General features: G+C 43.2%; 1 protein-coding gene across 14 annotated transcripts in view; it reads right to left on the reverse strand.

Annotated features, from left to right (window-relative positions):
- Window positions 1-14,050, reverse strand: part of PKHD1 (PKHD1 ciliary IPT domain containing fibrocystin/polyductin) — a 455,042-nt gene that overhangs the window by 240,375 nt on the left and 200,617 nt on the right. For all 14 annotated transcript variants that reach the window (XR_012645152.1, XM_074991417.1, XM_074991418.1 and 11 more), the window contains 5 exons: window positions 8,951-9,063; window positions 7,427-7,532; window positions 5,859-5,993; window positions 3,349-3,484; window positions 1,991-2,237 (listed from right to left, as the gene is read on the reverse strand). Coding sequence is in view for 13 of the 14 variants with exons in the window: in XM_074991417.1 (XP_074847518.1) it covers window positions 1,991-2,237; window positions 3,349-3,484; window positions 5,859-5,993; window positions 7,427-7,532; window positions 8,951-9,063 (737 nt within the window). In the remaining variant the exon portion in view is untranslated. The remainder of the gene's footprint in view (window positions 1-1,990; window positions 2,238-3,348; window positions 3,485-5,858; window positions 5,994-7,426; window positions 7,533-8,950; window positions 9,064-14,050) is intronic.

Raw genomic sequence — 14,050 nt, forward strand, 5'->3', positions numbered from 1 at the left:
TTTCGCAAAGTTCACAACTGCTGGGATCTAAGGTTCTGATTAACTCCTATTTCTGCTCATCTCCCAAGGCTTGTTAGCACAGTAAACCGGAAGAAACAAGAGGGATCTGAATAAGTGCTAGAAAAATGCTCTACCACTTTTGTGCATTATCATCATTTATATTCTGAGGGATGCCCAGAGGTTTCAGCCAAGACTGAGGCCTCCCTGAGCTACAGGCTACTTGCACATAGAGTAAGAGAGAGCCCCTAACCCAACGAACCTGCATCTAACTGGACAAGAAAAACAGATAGTGGGAGGGGAAATAACTTGCCCAGGATCACATGCCAGAGACAGGACTAGGACACACGCCTCCTTACTCCTGGTTTAGTGCCTGGTACTCTAAGTCACACCACTCCCTAATCCTACTGAGTGTAGACTTTTTGTTTATCATAGATTCCTAGGGCTGGAAGAGGCTTCAAGAGGTCATCAAGTCCAGCCCCCTGCCCAGGCCAGGATCAACTCTAACTAAATCACTTCAGCCACAACTGTATGAAGCTGGGACTTAAAAATCTCTAGAAATGGGGATTCCACCACCTCTCTAGCTAACACATTCCATGCCTCGCCTCTATGGCTCAGTTGAAGTGAGTAGAAATTGTATTTGCATGGGACTGTTCATGTCACTGATGGCATACAGAAAATGCTCCAGACTTCTGCAGAACATATAATTACACAGCATTTTTTTTTTCTCTCTGGAAATGTTTTCGCTTCTTCTAAAACATGAATAACACAAAGGCTCTGAATTATTTACATCCATCTGACAGTGCTCATCAGCAGTACTGCCTTTGTACAACCAGCTTGAAACAGGAAAAATAGAAAATGGTACAGATTTGTACACTAAAGAGAAAACGAAATGATGGGGAACATGGGGAGAGGGCAGGAGAGAATCAAAAATCTGGAGTGATTTTTCTCATCTGTTAAAACACTTTTCTTAAGAGAGAGGAATTCTAATGCATCCTGCTTCCATCAGCAGAAGTGATCATGTTTAGTGAGGTGACATTTCTGCATTGGCTGTCTTTAGCTGTAGGGAATGCAGTAGCTGAGCCAGCTCACACTGGCAGCAGCGGCAGGAAGATGTGAACTGCAATAGCACACCAGACCTATATGTCCAGCAAAGCTGAGCATCAGTTCTGGTAGGAAACTGAACTCTATAAATCTGATTGTCATTTACACTAAGGGTAGGTCTATGCTCAGTATAATGCCCAGCTTGGGTAGTTGTGCATATACTAACATAAGTCAAGCAAGTGCTCTAAAACAGCAGTGCAGCTGTGACTGCATAGACTGCAGGAAGGCCTAGCCATCTCGAAACTCCTATCAGAACCAGTTTTCCTGCTAATTTTTTCCATCTATGATGGAATAAATTTTGTTATGTGCACCAAGGCATATGTGGATGTGCACCACCAGTAGAAATACTGTTGTGGGTGCTGGATGGCACTTGAATCTCTCCTGGGTAGCTCAGTTTACAGGCAACACTAATCAGAATCCGAGGCATCTACTTGGTGTGTCAAGCCCACCCTGTTGTCCGTGCAGCTATAGCTGCCCTGCTATTTTTAACATGCTGGCTCAACCACAGCTAACATTTGTATGCCTACCCATGCTTCAACCACACCTTTAAGGTGTTGTGCCAAAGAAGAAGCCATAGGGAAGGTGAATAATTGTGCACTTTAATCTGGAGAGCAATTGTCAAGAAGAGACAACAAATCATGTATTTTAGGTATTTATATGGCCTCCATTACCATAACACCCAAGCACCTCTTAATGCCTTTTTCCTCACCATACCTCTATAAGGTAGGGCTAGGCTATTATCTCCATTTTAAAGATGGAGAATTGAGGCACAGGGAGGTTACAGCTCAGAGATTAAACTCAGCCTTCCTTATTTCCAGAGCTGTGCCCAGACTTGATAATTAAAAGCCCAGGTCAGACCCGATATTGCAAAGATGTAACTGCTACTTACAAACCAATTGACATCCGGTGAAAAATAACGTCCCTTCCACAAACACTGGCCTTGGCAGCATGACTGAAGTTAGCACTGGACACACAGGAAGCTGTAAGTGTGCTCATGGTCGCAAGGAGATGACTTCCTCCATGTCCACTGATGGAGCCATCCAGATCTTCGAAGATGGCCGAATGAGGAAATGGGAATGACAACTGATTGGGTGAATTCAGGAACGCCAACTGTTCAGCTCTCACCGTAAAGCCACCTGGAGAAACAAGCAACAGTTCAGAAATGCAATGTCACACCTTTGTTTGACTGGAAGAAAGGGCACTCCCCCTTGCTTATTAGCAACAGGTTAACTTCAGCTTATCGTCCTGTCAGAGAAATGACGTCTTGGGACAGTTGTGTGGTTAGTCACATGGTATTGGTTTGACCTACTGATTGGATAATTAAATGTTTTAAACAGAAGAATCATACCCAGCTGGGAACTCTGATAATAGGAATTGCCCTAGTTCATAGGCCCAAGGACCCTATAACTCCACGAAAAAGGAGTACTAACAAATAAATAAATTAACAAATAAATGTGTTAATCCCTATCCTGCAGTCCCTCTGGGGCTTTTGAATAATCACCCCAAACTCAGAGAAATATGAGAATTAAATCACAGCTGAAAAGAAATTTCATTTCAAGTCAATGCAGCACGCATGGCTGTCATTTTAATTGCCCAGCTCCTCTACATAGAGAATCGTCATGTGGCGTATGCATCCAGACCCCACTCATTGGTGAGAACACTGCTGTCAAGGAAAGGCAGATTATCAAAAAGGCTGGGAGGAGACATTCGGGCTTCAGCCCACCAGTGACATCAGAACACAGAGGACAACTTTCAAAAGCACCCTAATGAGTACATATGTGGCTAAGGGGTGAAGTTATATTGCACCTAAAGTGATGATTTAGAAACAACTTAGTTTTGCGGAGCTGCATAAGATGGTGTTGATTTGCAGGACATGCATATTAGGGTTCTTCTGTGGCCCTTCTCCCACAGCCTCTGAGCACCTCAAAATATTTAATGGATTTATCCTCCCAGAACCATTCTGAAATGGGAAAATGCTATTATGCCATGTTTATAGATGGGAAACTGAGGCACAGAAAGACCAGGTAACTTGTGCACTGTCATACAAAAACTCTGTGGAAAAGCAAGGAAACTTTCTCCTGAGACCTAGCACAGTGTCCTAATCAGTAGAACGTCCTTCTTCCAGAATACATGCAGCAAACTATAATGATGCCTCTTGGTGAAGGAAACAAAATGTCAAGTGTAACACCAAAATTTACAGCATTCAGGATATCTTCAGACTGCTTTTTCAGTGTAAATGTACCTTACCCTGGCCTTGGAAACAGCCAGAACAGGTGCTGATTGCAACGCAGGTGCTAATATCGAAGTTCATGAAAGTTGTATTGGAAACCAACAGCTCATGCCTTTTAGGAGTTTTCAGCCCTGCTGACATACAGTTACCATCCTGCAAGATGAAAGCAAAGAGCACAGCCAAACATATCAGCATTTGGATGTCCACATTCTCAGCTACTGAAAACTGAAGTAACTTCTCTGAAGTCCACCAAACTGGGACCAGTTTATATCACCTAAAGATCTGGTCCAGGGTGTCCAAAATATTGGCAACAAAACTTGAAACCACACAAAGGATGGGAAATGAAAAAGCAAATAATTATAGAGAAAGAAGAAAATGTAAGTGAGGTGTGGGGTCGGGGGACAAACAAAAAAGCACAGGTAAAGGGACCAAAAAACATGACCAGAACAAGAAAATGGACAGAAAAAAGAAAGCAGCAGCTTGTCCAGGACACAGCATAAGAAGCCATGGGGATGACTGGTCCCATCTGTGAGTTTGTGTACTACTGCTGGGAGCGATTGTATGCACATCCATGGTGGGGAAAGTGGAGGAGGAGCTGGCAGGAGCCTGTCTGGTGATTTTCTGAGGGTCCTCGAAAGACCCTCTTCAGCAGCAAAAGCTCTGCCAAGACTTACACAAACATTGTATCACGGAACTTTGAACACACGAATCAAAAATACAACTTGAAGGCACCCTATCAGCAATGGGGTTTGTTTTAACTAGCTGCTTTACTACCATTAAAGATTAAATTGTCCCTTTGAGAGACAAAGGTTCTGCCTTGTCCATTCAACCGTCCTCAAGGAGGGAAGTTGGAGACCCTCACGTGAAGATCTTGGTTCCAAGTCAGTACAGCGTTAATGCTGCAACATGGCGTTCCACAGACCAGCTAGACTTCACTTTTCCATTTTTTTTCTGCCTACTTCATTCTGTATTGATTTCCATCCTACCACCCACAATTGTACCCTGTTGCTTCACATTGCACAATCTGTTTCCTTCCTTATTGTTTTCACCCTACAAATATTTTGAAGGGCATTTCACTCCTTCTTCCTCCCCAAACATGCATCTCCTAACTCGAACAATCTGTCTTTAGCAGAAGGAAACATTCTCTTTTATATGCAATGCATGCGCATTTGAGTCCATCACCAAAAGAAATAAAAAGCCCAATTCAAAGCCATCTGAAATTAACGGGAACCTTTTTATTGACTTCCATGGGCTCAGATACCGCAGCACAAAAGGACCCAATTTCAATTTTCATAACAACTTCCAAAACTAACAATTCGCTTGTAAGGTATCTTGTTTAAAAAACCAAAAGGGCTGGCAGAGAAGAATATCCAATGTTCCTGTTAAATTCATGTCTCAAAGTTTTAATTGCTGCTAAAGAGACATCATTATTAAAAGGAAAATCACATAAATTAAGATGTAAATTATGACAAGGAGACTCTTATCATGTGATAATCAAAGATAATCACACCCTTGGGGGGCTGTGAGGAACAACGCACAGATGAGTGCCTCTCAGTCTCTTAACAAGTAAAGCACTGGAGTTCTCCCCTGGATCTTGTAACAACAAAAACAAAGAGACCCACCCGCTTCAAGTCTGCAACAAATTAACTGTACAGCTAGAACACAGGAAGATTCGTTGTTTGGGGCCATGGTTCTATTTGAGTTCGTTACTCCTCATAGATCAATCAACTACATTAAAATGCGGTCTTCCTCAGGCTTATAAATTAGCCTTTTCAAAACAATATCCATCAGCCAATCAGATTGGCAATTTACCGCAAGCAATTCAGTAAGCTGCAAGAGAAACCAGAGCAGAAAAATATTAAAAAGGAAGCTGTGGGCAACTATTGCTAAGATTCTACTATTAATTAATCTGTTTGCATTCCAGCAGCACCCAGAAACTCAATCAGGGTTATGATCTTATTGTGTAAGATGCTGCACAAGCATAGAGACAGAGAGTCAATTTACTGTCATAAATAGTAAGTGTTAGCACTTAACTGTATTTTTCATCTTCAAAGATGACTTAATTCTGATAGTCCCAATTTGAAACAGTGTTTTGAAATCTGATATGTGAATCTGATATGTGAAAAGAGAGGTTATGTATGATTTTTATATCCTCATTGTATTTCCCTGACCTTTACTGCCATCCTAAAATAGAGACAGTCAAAGTTATGGAGCACTAACTTGGAAGGGTAATGTTGGTGGCACACATACCTCTTATTCAGTAAATGAATTAGCATTCTTGCATGGTCTTATGGGCATTTTGGTGCTGTTTTTCAGGTAAAATGGAAGAACAGGAAGTTCTTATTATTCAAGATAATGGAAGTTTCTCAATGCTCAGAGCTTAAAGCACTCAGAACACAATCAAATCTCTTCTGAAGAAATTGGCTTTTATATTGCCTACTATTGGGCCTAGCACTAGTCTGTAAGAAAGACCTTTTTATAATAGCCTGGGCTGAAGACGTAGAATGGAAGCAGCAACTGGTCTTACCTTTTCACCAAGGTATCCAAGTAGTAAGCTATTAGCAACTGAGGTGTTTCCAAGGCTCTCTACAATGTCAATTCCAAAATCTTTGCATGCATAGATGTGGAAATTTTGGAGTTCCAGGTTGCTGCTGCTAAAAATCTATTTAAAATAATAATAATAGGTTAAGAAAAGTTCTGGGGTTCATTATTATCCATTCACCATTATATAGCGGAAGGGAGAGATTGTAAAAGGCACAAATAAGAGTCAAGCATCTAATTTATCTTTGAAAACTTCACCCTTAATTCTTTTCTCCTGTTTGAGGAGATTCAAAAACATAGCTTTGCACGTTAACAAGTCGTTTCCATCTAGATACAAAAACTGCACTGGCAAACTGAGACTAAATAGTCAGTGATATTCATGACTGAAAAGACTGTAAATATGTATGTAATGATTAGAAACAGCAATAGCCAAAGAAGAGGGGAGAGTGTTATCACAAAGATGCATTCCTTGAGCGTAATCAAGGAATTCTATACAACAGGGATGGGCAACCCTGAATAGTGGGTGGGCTACAAGAGTGGTTCTCCTTCAGCTCTGTTGGATGCAGCAGCCCACAGCCCACTGGGGCTCCACTTGTGGCCCTGCAGACTCCCTTTGTGTCCCCCTTCCCCATGTGCCTCTCATTCGTGGGGGCACCAGAAACCTGCACTTACCTGTTCCTCCCTGCTTCCTCCCACCACTTTCAGAACATGCAAATCATTTGATTCGCACTCTGTCCCCACCCCTCCCCAGCCGTTCTAGACCTGGAACGCCACAAACAGCTGATTCACAGCATTCCAATGCTAGGAGGGAGGAGGAGGTTAGGGGACGGAGTGCAAATCAGACAATTTGCAGCTCCCCTGAAAGTGCTGGGAGGGTCAGGGAGGTGTAGAAAGTGCAGGGCTCCAGTGCACAGGTGTGTGAGAGACGTGTGGGGGGAGGGAGAGAGCTGGGGTGTGTGGGCTGCAAGTTGCCCACCACTGATTTACTACCACATAACTATGACAGTTGCTATTGGTGTGTAGCACATTCAGGGAATGCAGAATAAACCTCATCATGGAGTGGTTGGGTAATTTGGTACAAAGAATAATAAATTGGATAATTTGATCCTGGGTATCTGTGGATAAGCAGGATGGATAAAAAGACACCAAATCTAGAAAAACACTGGTCAATTTTATGTTCTTTTAGACAAATAATATTTTTTCAGAACCAGCAAATTCCATTCTAGGATATTGCAAAATAATTCAACAGTGTAGAGAAAAGGGCCTTTAGTCCTTAGCCTTTAGGGCTCTGTAGTCTTGCAGATAAAGGAATACTGAGATCCAATGGCTAGCAAGAGAAGCTAGACAAATTCAGACTATGCATAAAATATCCAAAGAGTTTCACTTCTCTCTCTGAATTTTTTTAGGGATCCACAAATGAAAAAAGGGCGAAAATCACTGAACTAGATGACCACAATGGTTCCTTCTGCAGTACCAATTGACCAAGGTGGATACAGAGGAGCTGCACCTTTGACATGACCTGAACTACCAAAATACAATTAAAACAAATTATACCTGAGCCCCGCCTTGATTTCTCCAAGCTCTGAAGCCCTGAAACAGAACTGTGCCCAGGCCATCTACAGGTTTTGGCTGATATTCTGGATACACCAGGAGACCGTACCTGTTTAGGAAGAAAAAATGAAGGAACAGAATATTCTGTTTTCTTTCTACATATTTATGTGCAGATTTTTCTATTGTGCTTGTCATGATATCTTAGAATTGGTCTACATTAGATCTTAAAGTCAAATGCAGATACAGTAAACCCTCGAGATACATAGAATCATAGAATCATAGAAGAGTAGGACTGGAAGGGACCTCAAGAGGCCATCGAGTCCAGCCCCCTGTCCTCATGGCAGGACCAAGCACTTTCTAGACCATCCCTGAAAGCCATCTATCTAACCTCTTCTTAAATATCTCCAGTGATGGAGATTCTACCACCTCCCTTGGCAATTCGTTCCAGTGTTTGATCACCCTGACAGTTAGGAACTTTTTCCTAAATGTGCAACCTGAACCTCCCCTGCTGCAATTTAAGTCCATTGCCTCTTGTTCTATCCTCAGAGGCAAGGAAGAACAAGTTCCCTCCCTCTGCCTTATGACACCCTTTTAGATACCTGAAAACTGCTATCATGTCCCCACTCAATCTTCTCTTTTCCAAACTAAACAAGCCTAATTCCTTCAGCCTTTCCTCATAGGTCATGTTCTCCAGACCTCTGATCATTCTCGTTGCTCTCCTCTGGACCCTCTCCAATTTCTCCACATCCTTCCTGAACTGCGGTGCCCAGAACTGGACACAATACATGGGGGTTGCGTTCTTGCAATCCCTGCATAAGTCAATTTTTTGTGCAAGTTAAGGGGATATGGGAACCAGGCTGTAGCCTGGTTCCTGGCTCCCCTGGGCTTGCAGGACCTGGGAAACTGACCAGCCATGACAAGCAGCAGGGAGATGGGAGCCAAGGGGCAACCCTACTCAGTTTCCCCACTCTGCAAGTGGAGGGGAGCTGGCAGCCAGGCTGCCACCTGATTCCCAGCTTCTTGCCACTTCTGGGACAGAAACACTGCTCCTGTTAGGGGCAGTTTCTGCACTCCTGTCAAGGGTGGACGTTGTGTTAACCCGAGATATGTAAAACTTAGTTGCACGTATCTCAAGTGCTTACTGTACATAATTCTACCTACAGCAGCTGCATAGCTAGAATTGACATACCTGCAATCGACTTACCTGTCTGTCCTCATTGAAGAAGATTGATGGGAGAGTTCCTCCTGTTGACCTCCCTTAATCCTCACTATCGCGAGGAGTACAGAGGACAACTACCACACACGCAAAATCCAACTCTGGAAGATCAACCGGGTCAATCTTCCCGGAAGTGTAGATGTGGCCTTAGTGTCCAAGCATATATTTAAGGAACAGAGCCTTTTCCCTAACTGTCTATAGCAATTATAATAATTATTACTAAATTATATTCATTACCTTATGAAACAAAAATCTTTCAGCAATTCATACTAAGAAAAAAAAATCATTAACCAAAAGGAATCCCCAAATACCTTGTGCACGAATGAGCTGTGTTCTTACTGAAGGAGAGGAGAGGAGTTTGTGATGGTCCCTCGGGCGAGAGATGAAAGAAGTAGCCATAACCAGCAGCACACACTGTGTTACCCTGCAGACAAGCACATACTGAAAATATGACCGACAGATACCTGGCAATTAAAAGCTTTGTTCTTAAAATCACTTTGGGCCAAGCCCTCTACTCTTACACCCTTAACTCACATAGTGCTCCCAAGTGCCGTATAAGAACTAGATACTTATTACTATTTATTTATGTTTAGTTCTGAAGTCAGCATGGGCGGGAGGTACTACAGGCAAGGAAGGCATTGTCTTCCCAAAAAGACTAGGATGGCCCTGCCTGTGAGCTAGCCAGCTGAGGAAGCTGGGATCACATAGTTGCCTGGCTGACTGGTAAGGCTGGTGCTGCAACATGGGAGCCTAACTGCTCCAAGGGCCGGGATCAGGGCCCTCGCTGCTCTATGAGCCAGGGATGAGGCAGAAGATGGCGATGAGGGCGGGTCCATGACTGCTTCAGGGGGTCAGGGTTGAGGATGCTTGTCTGCTCTAAGGTCCAAGGCTGTCAATGCCCATCTGCTCTGGAGGTCAGGGCCAGAACCTCAGCTGCCTATCTGCTCTGGGGTCTTGGACTTCAGCTGCCCAGATATTCCAATGATCAGAGTAGGGCCAGGAGGGAGCTGGAGCTGCTCAGTACTCTGGGGACTGAGACAAGGAAGGAGCTGGGACCTTGTGTCTGCATGGCTGCTTTGGGAGACAGATGGGGCTGCTCAGGACTGGGGTGGAGGCATTAGATTTGGGCAGGGGCTATCGGCCATAATGCAGGGACAGGGTGCAAGGAAGGGACCAGAGGCCACAATGAGGGCTGGGCTCTGGTGGGTGCAGAAGGGGCCGGGCCTTGTCTCCACAAGCCAAATGTGCACCCACCACTCATAGTAGCCAGTGCCAATTCCACCAGGAATGGGCTACAGTATGCTCATTCCCACTTCCTTCTCACTCAGAGCCACCTTCCACCCTCAGGCCATGCAACAGTAGTTGGCAGATAAGCAGGCATGTACCATACATAGCACCACTTACTTTCCATTCTCATCTGTACCTTCCACTACAGGCAGGTCAGCAAAACTCCTGGCTGCTTAAAATTTGTTGATCCCTTAACATTAGTTTGAACTTAAGTGGGCCATTTAAATCTTGTTCTGCCAATTTATGTAATTTGCAATATGGATATTTTTTCCATGCAAAATCAACCAAACTAGAGTTAATGCAACACTAGAGGAGTGATATTCAGCAGGACACGCCAGGTTACGGTTTAACAGGAGAGTGATATGTCTGTGCTCAGAAGCTGAAGCTAAACACATTCAAATGTGAGGTAAGGCGTGGGGTGTTTTTATCAGTGAGGGTTATTAACCATTGGAAGAAGCAGAGTCTCCATCAGTGGTAGAGTCTTCATCAATGTTCCCTCTAATCTTTTCTCTCCCTGAACAGAATAATGGTTTTCTGTGCACTGAGACATGTGTAAATGTGCACCACCAGAAGAAAAAAAAACACCTTGCTGTAGGCACTCTTCTGCTCAGCTGGGTAGCATTTGAATCTGTCCCAAGTGGCCACACAAGCACACAGCTTACAGGGAACACTGGTCTTCATCACACAGCATTTTAAAATCCAGAGTGGGTATCTTTCTAAAACGTTACAACTTAAAAATCATTCTTGGCTTGATGTACTAATTGCTGGGTGAGGATCTCTGGTCTGTGCTATGCAGCAGGTCAAACTAGATATCATAATAGTCACATCCGGCATTAAAATTATGAGTTTATTAATTGAGTAGAGAGTGAATTATGCAGAGTGGATTAAGCAGGGACACCAGTGGTGAAACCCTGTCCCATTGTAGCCAATGGGAGTGTTGCTATTAACTTCAATGGGGATAGGAATTTGCCCTAAATCAGAGTCCAGATCTACTCTGTTGGCAGTGGCCAAAATTAATTGTCCTTAGATGTTATTGTCAATCATTGTGGCGGTTTTATATAGATTCTTTTGCTTTAGGACCTCCAACTCACTTTGCTGAGGTCAGCAGTGAGCTTTAAATGCTAATAGCGCATGATCTGAATCTAAGGCTTGGTCTACACTAGGGAGTTAAGTCGACTGCAGAAACGCAATTCCAGCTACAGCTATTGCATAGCGACAATCGACTTGTCCATCTGCAAAGAGGGATCTTTGCCATCTTTCAATAAACAAAAGGATATCAATATCCGAAACACCATCTTATCTGCTGTCTTGCAGAGCTGCAGCAGTTTGGAACATGCTGCCCAACAGAGACCCTGTCTCTTCCATAAAATGCTTCTGTAGTCAAGTAGCAGTATTCCAGCATCTTTTACTTGCAATTGAAATTTTCATTCTACGGAAGATTCATAAGGAGAAACCGCTCATTTATTCACACAGCCAGTGGCTTTATGGCAGTGGTATTAAGTAAGTAGGGAACTGTGTGTGGAAATCAATTCTTTGAGGAAGTCAGTCTATGGGCACCCATGCAATCAAAATTCCAGACAAAATGGAGTACCTGTGTATGCCAGAAACATGATGCTGAATACACCTGAAGTCACTGGAATAAAAGCCAGTCACTGTTTTAAGTGCCTTAACTGAACAACACTGATAACATAACTATTTCAGGAATACTTTAAGATGAACAGTGCTGCTTCCTCTTCTCATCACCGATACAATACAACATTGAAGGAATTTCCAGCACCATTGTCATTTGCCAAAACACATCAGAATGCAACAAGCTGTCCCAAAGGACCTACTCAGTGAGCACTCGCATTGCAGCAGGTTTCAGAAAGTGTCATGGTAGGGAAGCAATGGTGAGCAATGCTCAAATGCACATGGGATCCTCACCCCTATGTCTGACAGTCTAGCAGTTGACTAGTTCAAATGATATTGATAAGGAGCTAGGGAATCTTTCGTCTACAGCAGCGAACTCAACTTATTACCAGAGTTTCCTGTAAGCTGAGCACTTGGGCAGCTGCCCAAGAGAGAGTCAGGTGCTGCCCAGATGGCTACCAGAGTGCCCACAGCCACCCACATCTAGCAGCATGTGCTTGTATGGTGGTGCACATCTGCATATGTCTCAATGCACACAGGAAATTTTATTCTGCCCATAGGTAGAAAATATTAGAAGGAGCACTGCTTACTACCAGGACAGATGTTTGGTGCAATTGTTGAGCTCCACCCATTTTCTGGTGGACAGGAGGACACAAATGCAAAAAGATACATCTACACACTAAAGTGCTTCCCTGTACTAAGGGGTACCAAGAGGCCAAGGAGCGATTAAGCATGAAGGAATAAGTGGCCTTCTTGTACTAAATGTACTCCCTCCGGGTTGGAGCTGATGCACACTGGAGAGGTGCCTGTTCTGAAGATAAAGAAGGCTCTTCAATTTGCAAGGTTGTCACAATGCCCTAAAACCACAGAGTACAGACTGAACCTCTCTAGCCCAGCACCCTCTGGACTGACTGGTGCTGAATCAGAGAATTTGCCAGATCATGGGATGTCAATATTGTCTAGCACATTACCAACACTTCCACTGCTTACTGGGCTCTTAGAAGACATTTAGGGTGAATGGCAGCTAAATGACAGCACAGAACACTGAGAGTCAGGACTCGTGGCTGTAAACAAACTTTACGGGACCACAGGAAACTTAGCCACACCCATAATAAGTGGGCATCCAGGTAACTAAAATCATGCTGGATTACAGATGTTGCCAGATGAGAGAGTGCCAGACTAGAGAGGTTCAATCCGTCTAGGCCCAAACCGTGACTCACTTAAAGAGGACATGTGTGAATGTACACGAGGAAAAAAATCACTGGCTGGTGAAACTGACTACACAGCCAAGTGCAGCTTGGATAAGAAGCAACTAAAAGTCTGGGAAGAGGCCACTGATATGAGACAATTCTACCAGGTTTGAAAGCATACATGTCCCTGTGGAAGAGAAGTAATTCTGCTTGGTTCATAAGAGAAAAGAGGTTAATAGCAGGGCCTCCCAAGCATTTGCACTGGAGCCAATACTGTTCAACACATCAAAAGAGATCTGGAAAAAAGGGGTAGACAGTGAGGGAGTATTTTTACAGATAATACTAAATTACTCAAGATAACATCTCAAGCTGATTGTGAGGAGTTTCAAAGGGATCTCGCTCAAATGAGTGATGCATCAACAAAATGGCAGATGGAATTCAGTGCTGGTAAATTCAAAGTAATGCACACTATAAAAATTAATCCCAACTATATGTACAAAAATAGTCGGGTGTAAAATAATTGTCAGTCCTCAATAAAAAAAAAAATCTTGGATTCTTTGTGGCTAGTTCTCTGAAAACGTCCACTCAGTGTGCTGGTGAAGTCAAAAAGCTAAAAGACTGTTGAGAATCACTAGGAAAAGAATAGATGATAAAAATGCCATTATCTAAATCCAGGTACTCCCACACTTTGAATAGTGTGTGCAGTTCTGGTCATCCCATCTCACAAAAGAGACATCAGAATTGGAGAAGATACTGGGAATGGTAACAAAAATGATTAGGGGTGTGAACAGCTTCCAAAGGAGGAGAGGTTAAAAGACTAGGACTGTTCAGCTAGGCTACGTCTACACTGCATTCAACTTTTGGAAGTGGAATGCATATGAGCAAGATAAAAATGCAAAGGAAGCACGTATTTGCATATCCCAGGCATCATTTCCATATTCTCGCATGATTGCATTGCAGAAGAGGCTTTTCAGGAAGCAAACACACTGAGTAGACTGGGATCCTTCAAAAACAAACCCCTTTTTTGAAAAAACCCTTCTACCAGAAAAAAAATTGGAAGAAGAGTTATTTCGAAAATGGGGTTTGTTTTCAAAGGAAACCCATCTACACAGTTGCTTCCAGAAAAGCTTCTTCTGAAAGCACAATCATGTGAGAATATGCAAAGGGGGCACAAGATATACAAATCTGCACTTCATTCGCATTTTTATCTTGCTTACTTGCATTCCACTTCTGAGGAATAAGATGGGACATGATTGAGCCCTTAAAAATCATGACCACCATGGAGAAAGTGCATAAGGAAGTGTT

The sequence above is a fragment of the Carettochelys insculpta genome, chromosome 3 (genome assembly GCF_033958435.1).
Source record: "Carettochelys insculpta isolate YL-2023 chromosome 3, ASM3395843v1, whole genome shotgun sequence".
Classification (NCBI taxonomy): domain Eukaryota; kingdom Metazoa; phylum Chordata; order Testudines; family Carettochelyidae; genus Carettochelys; species Carettochelys insculpta.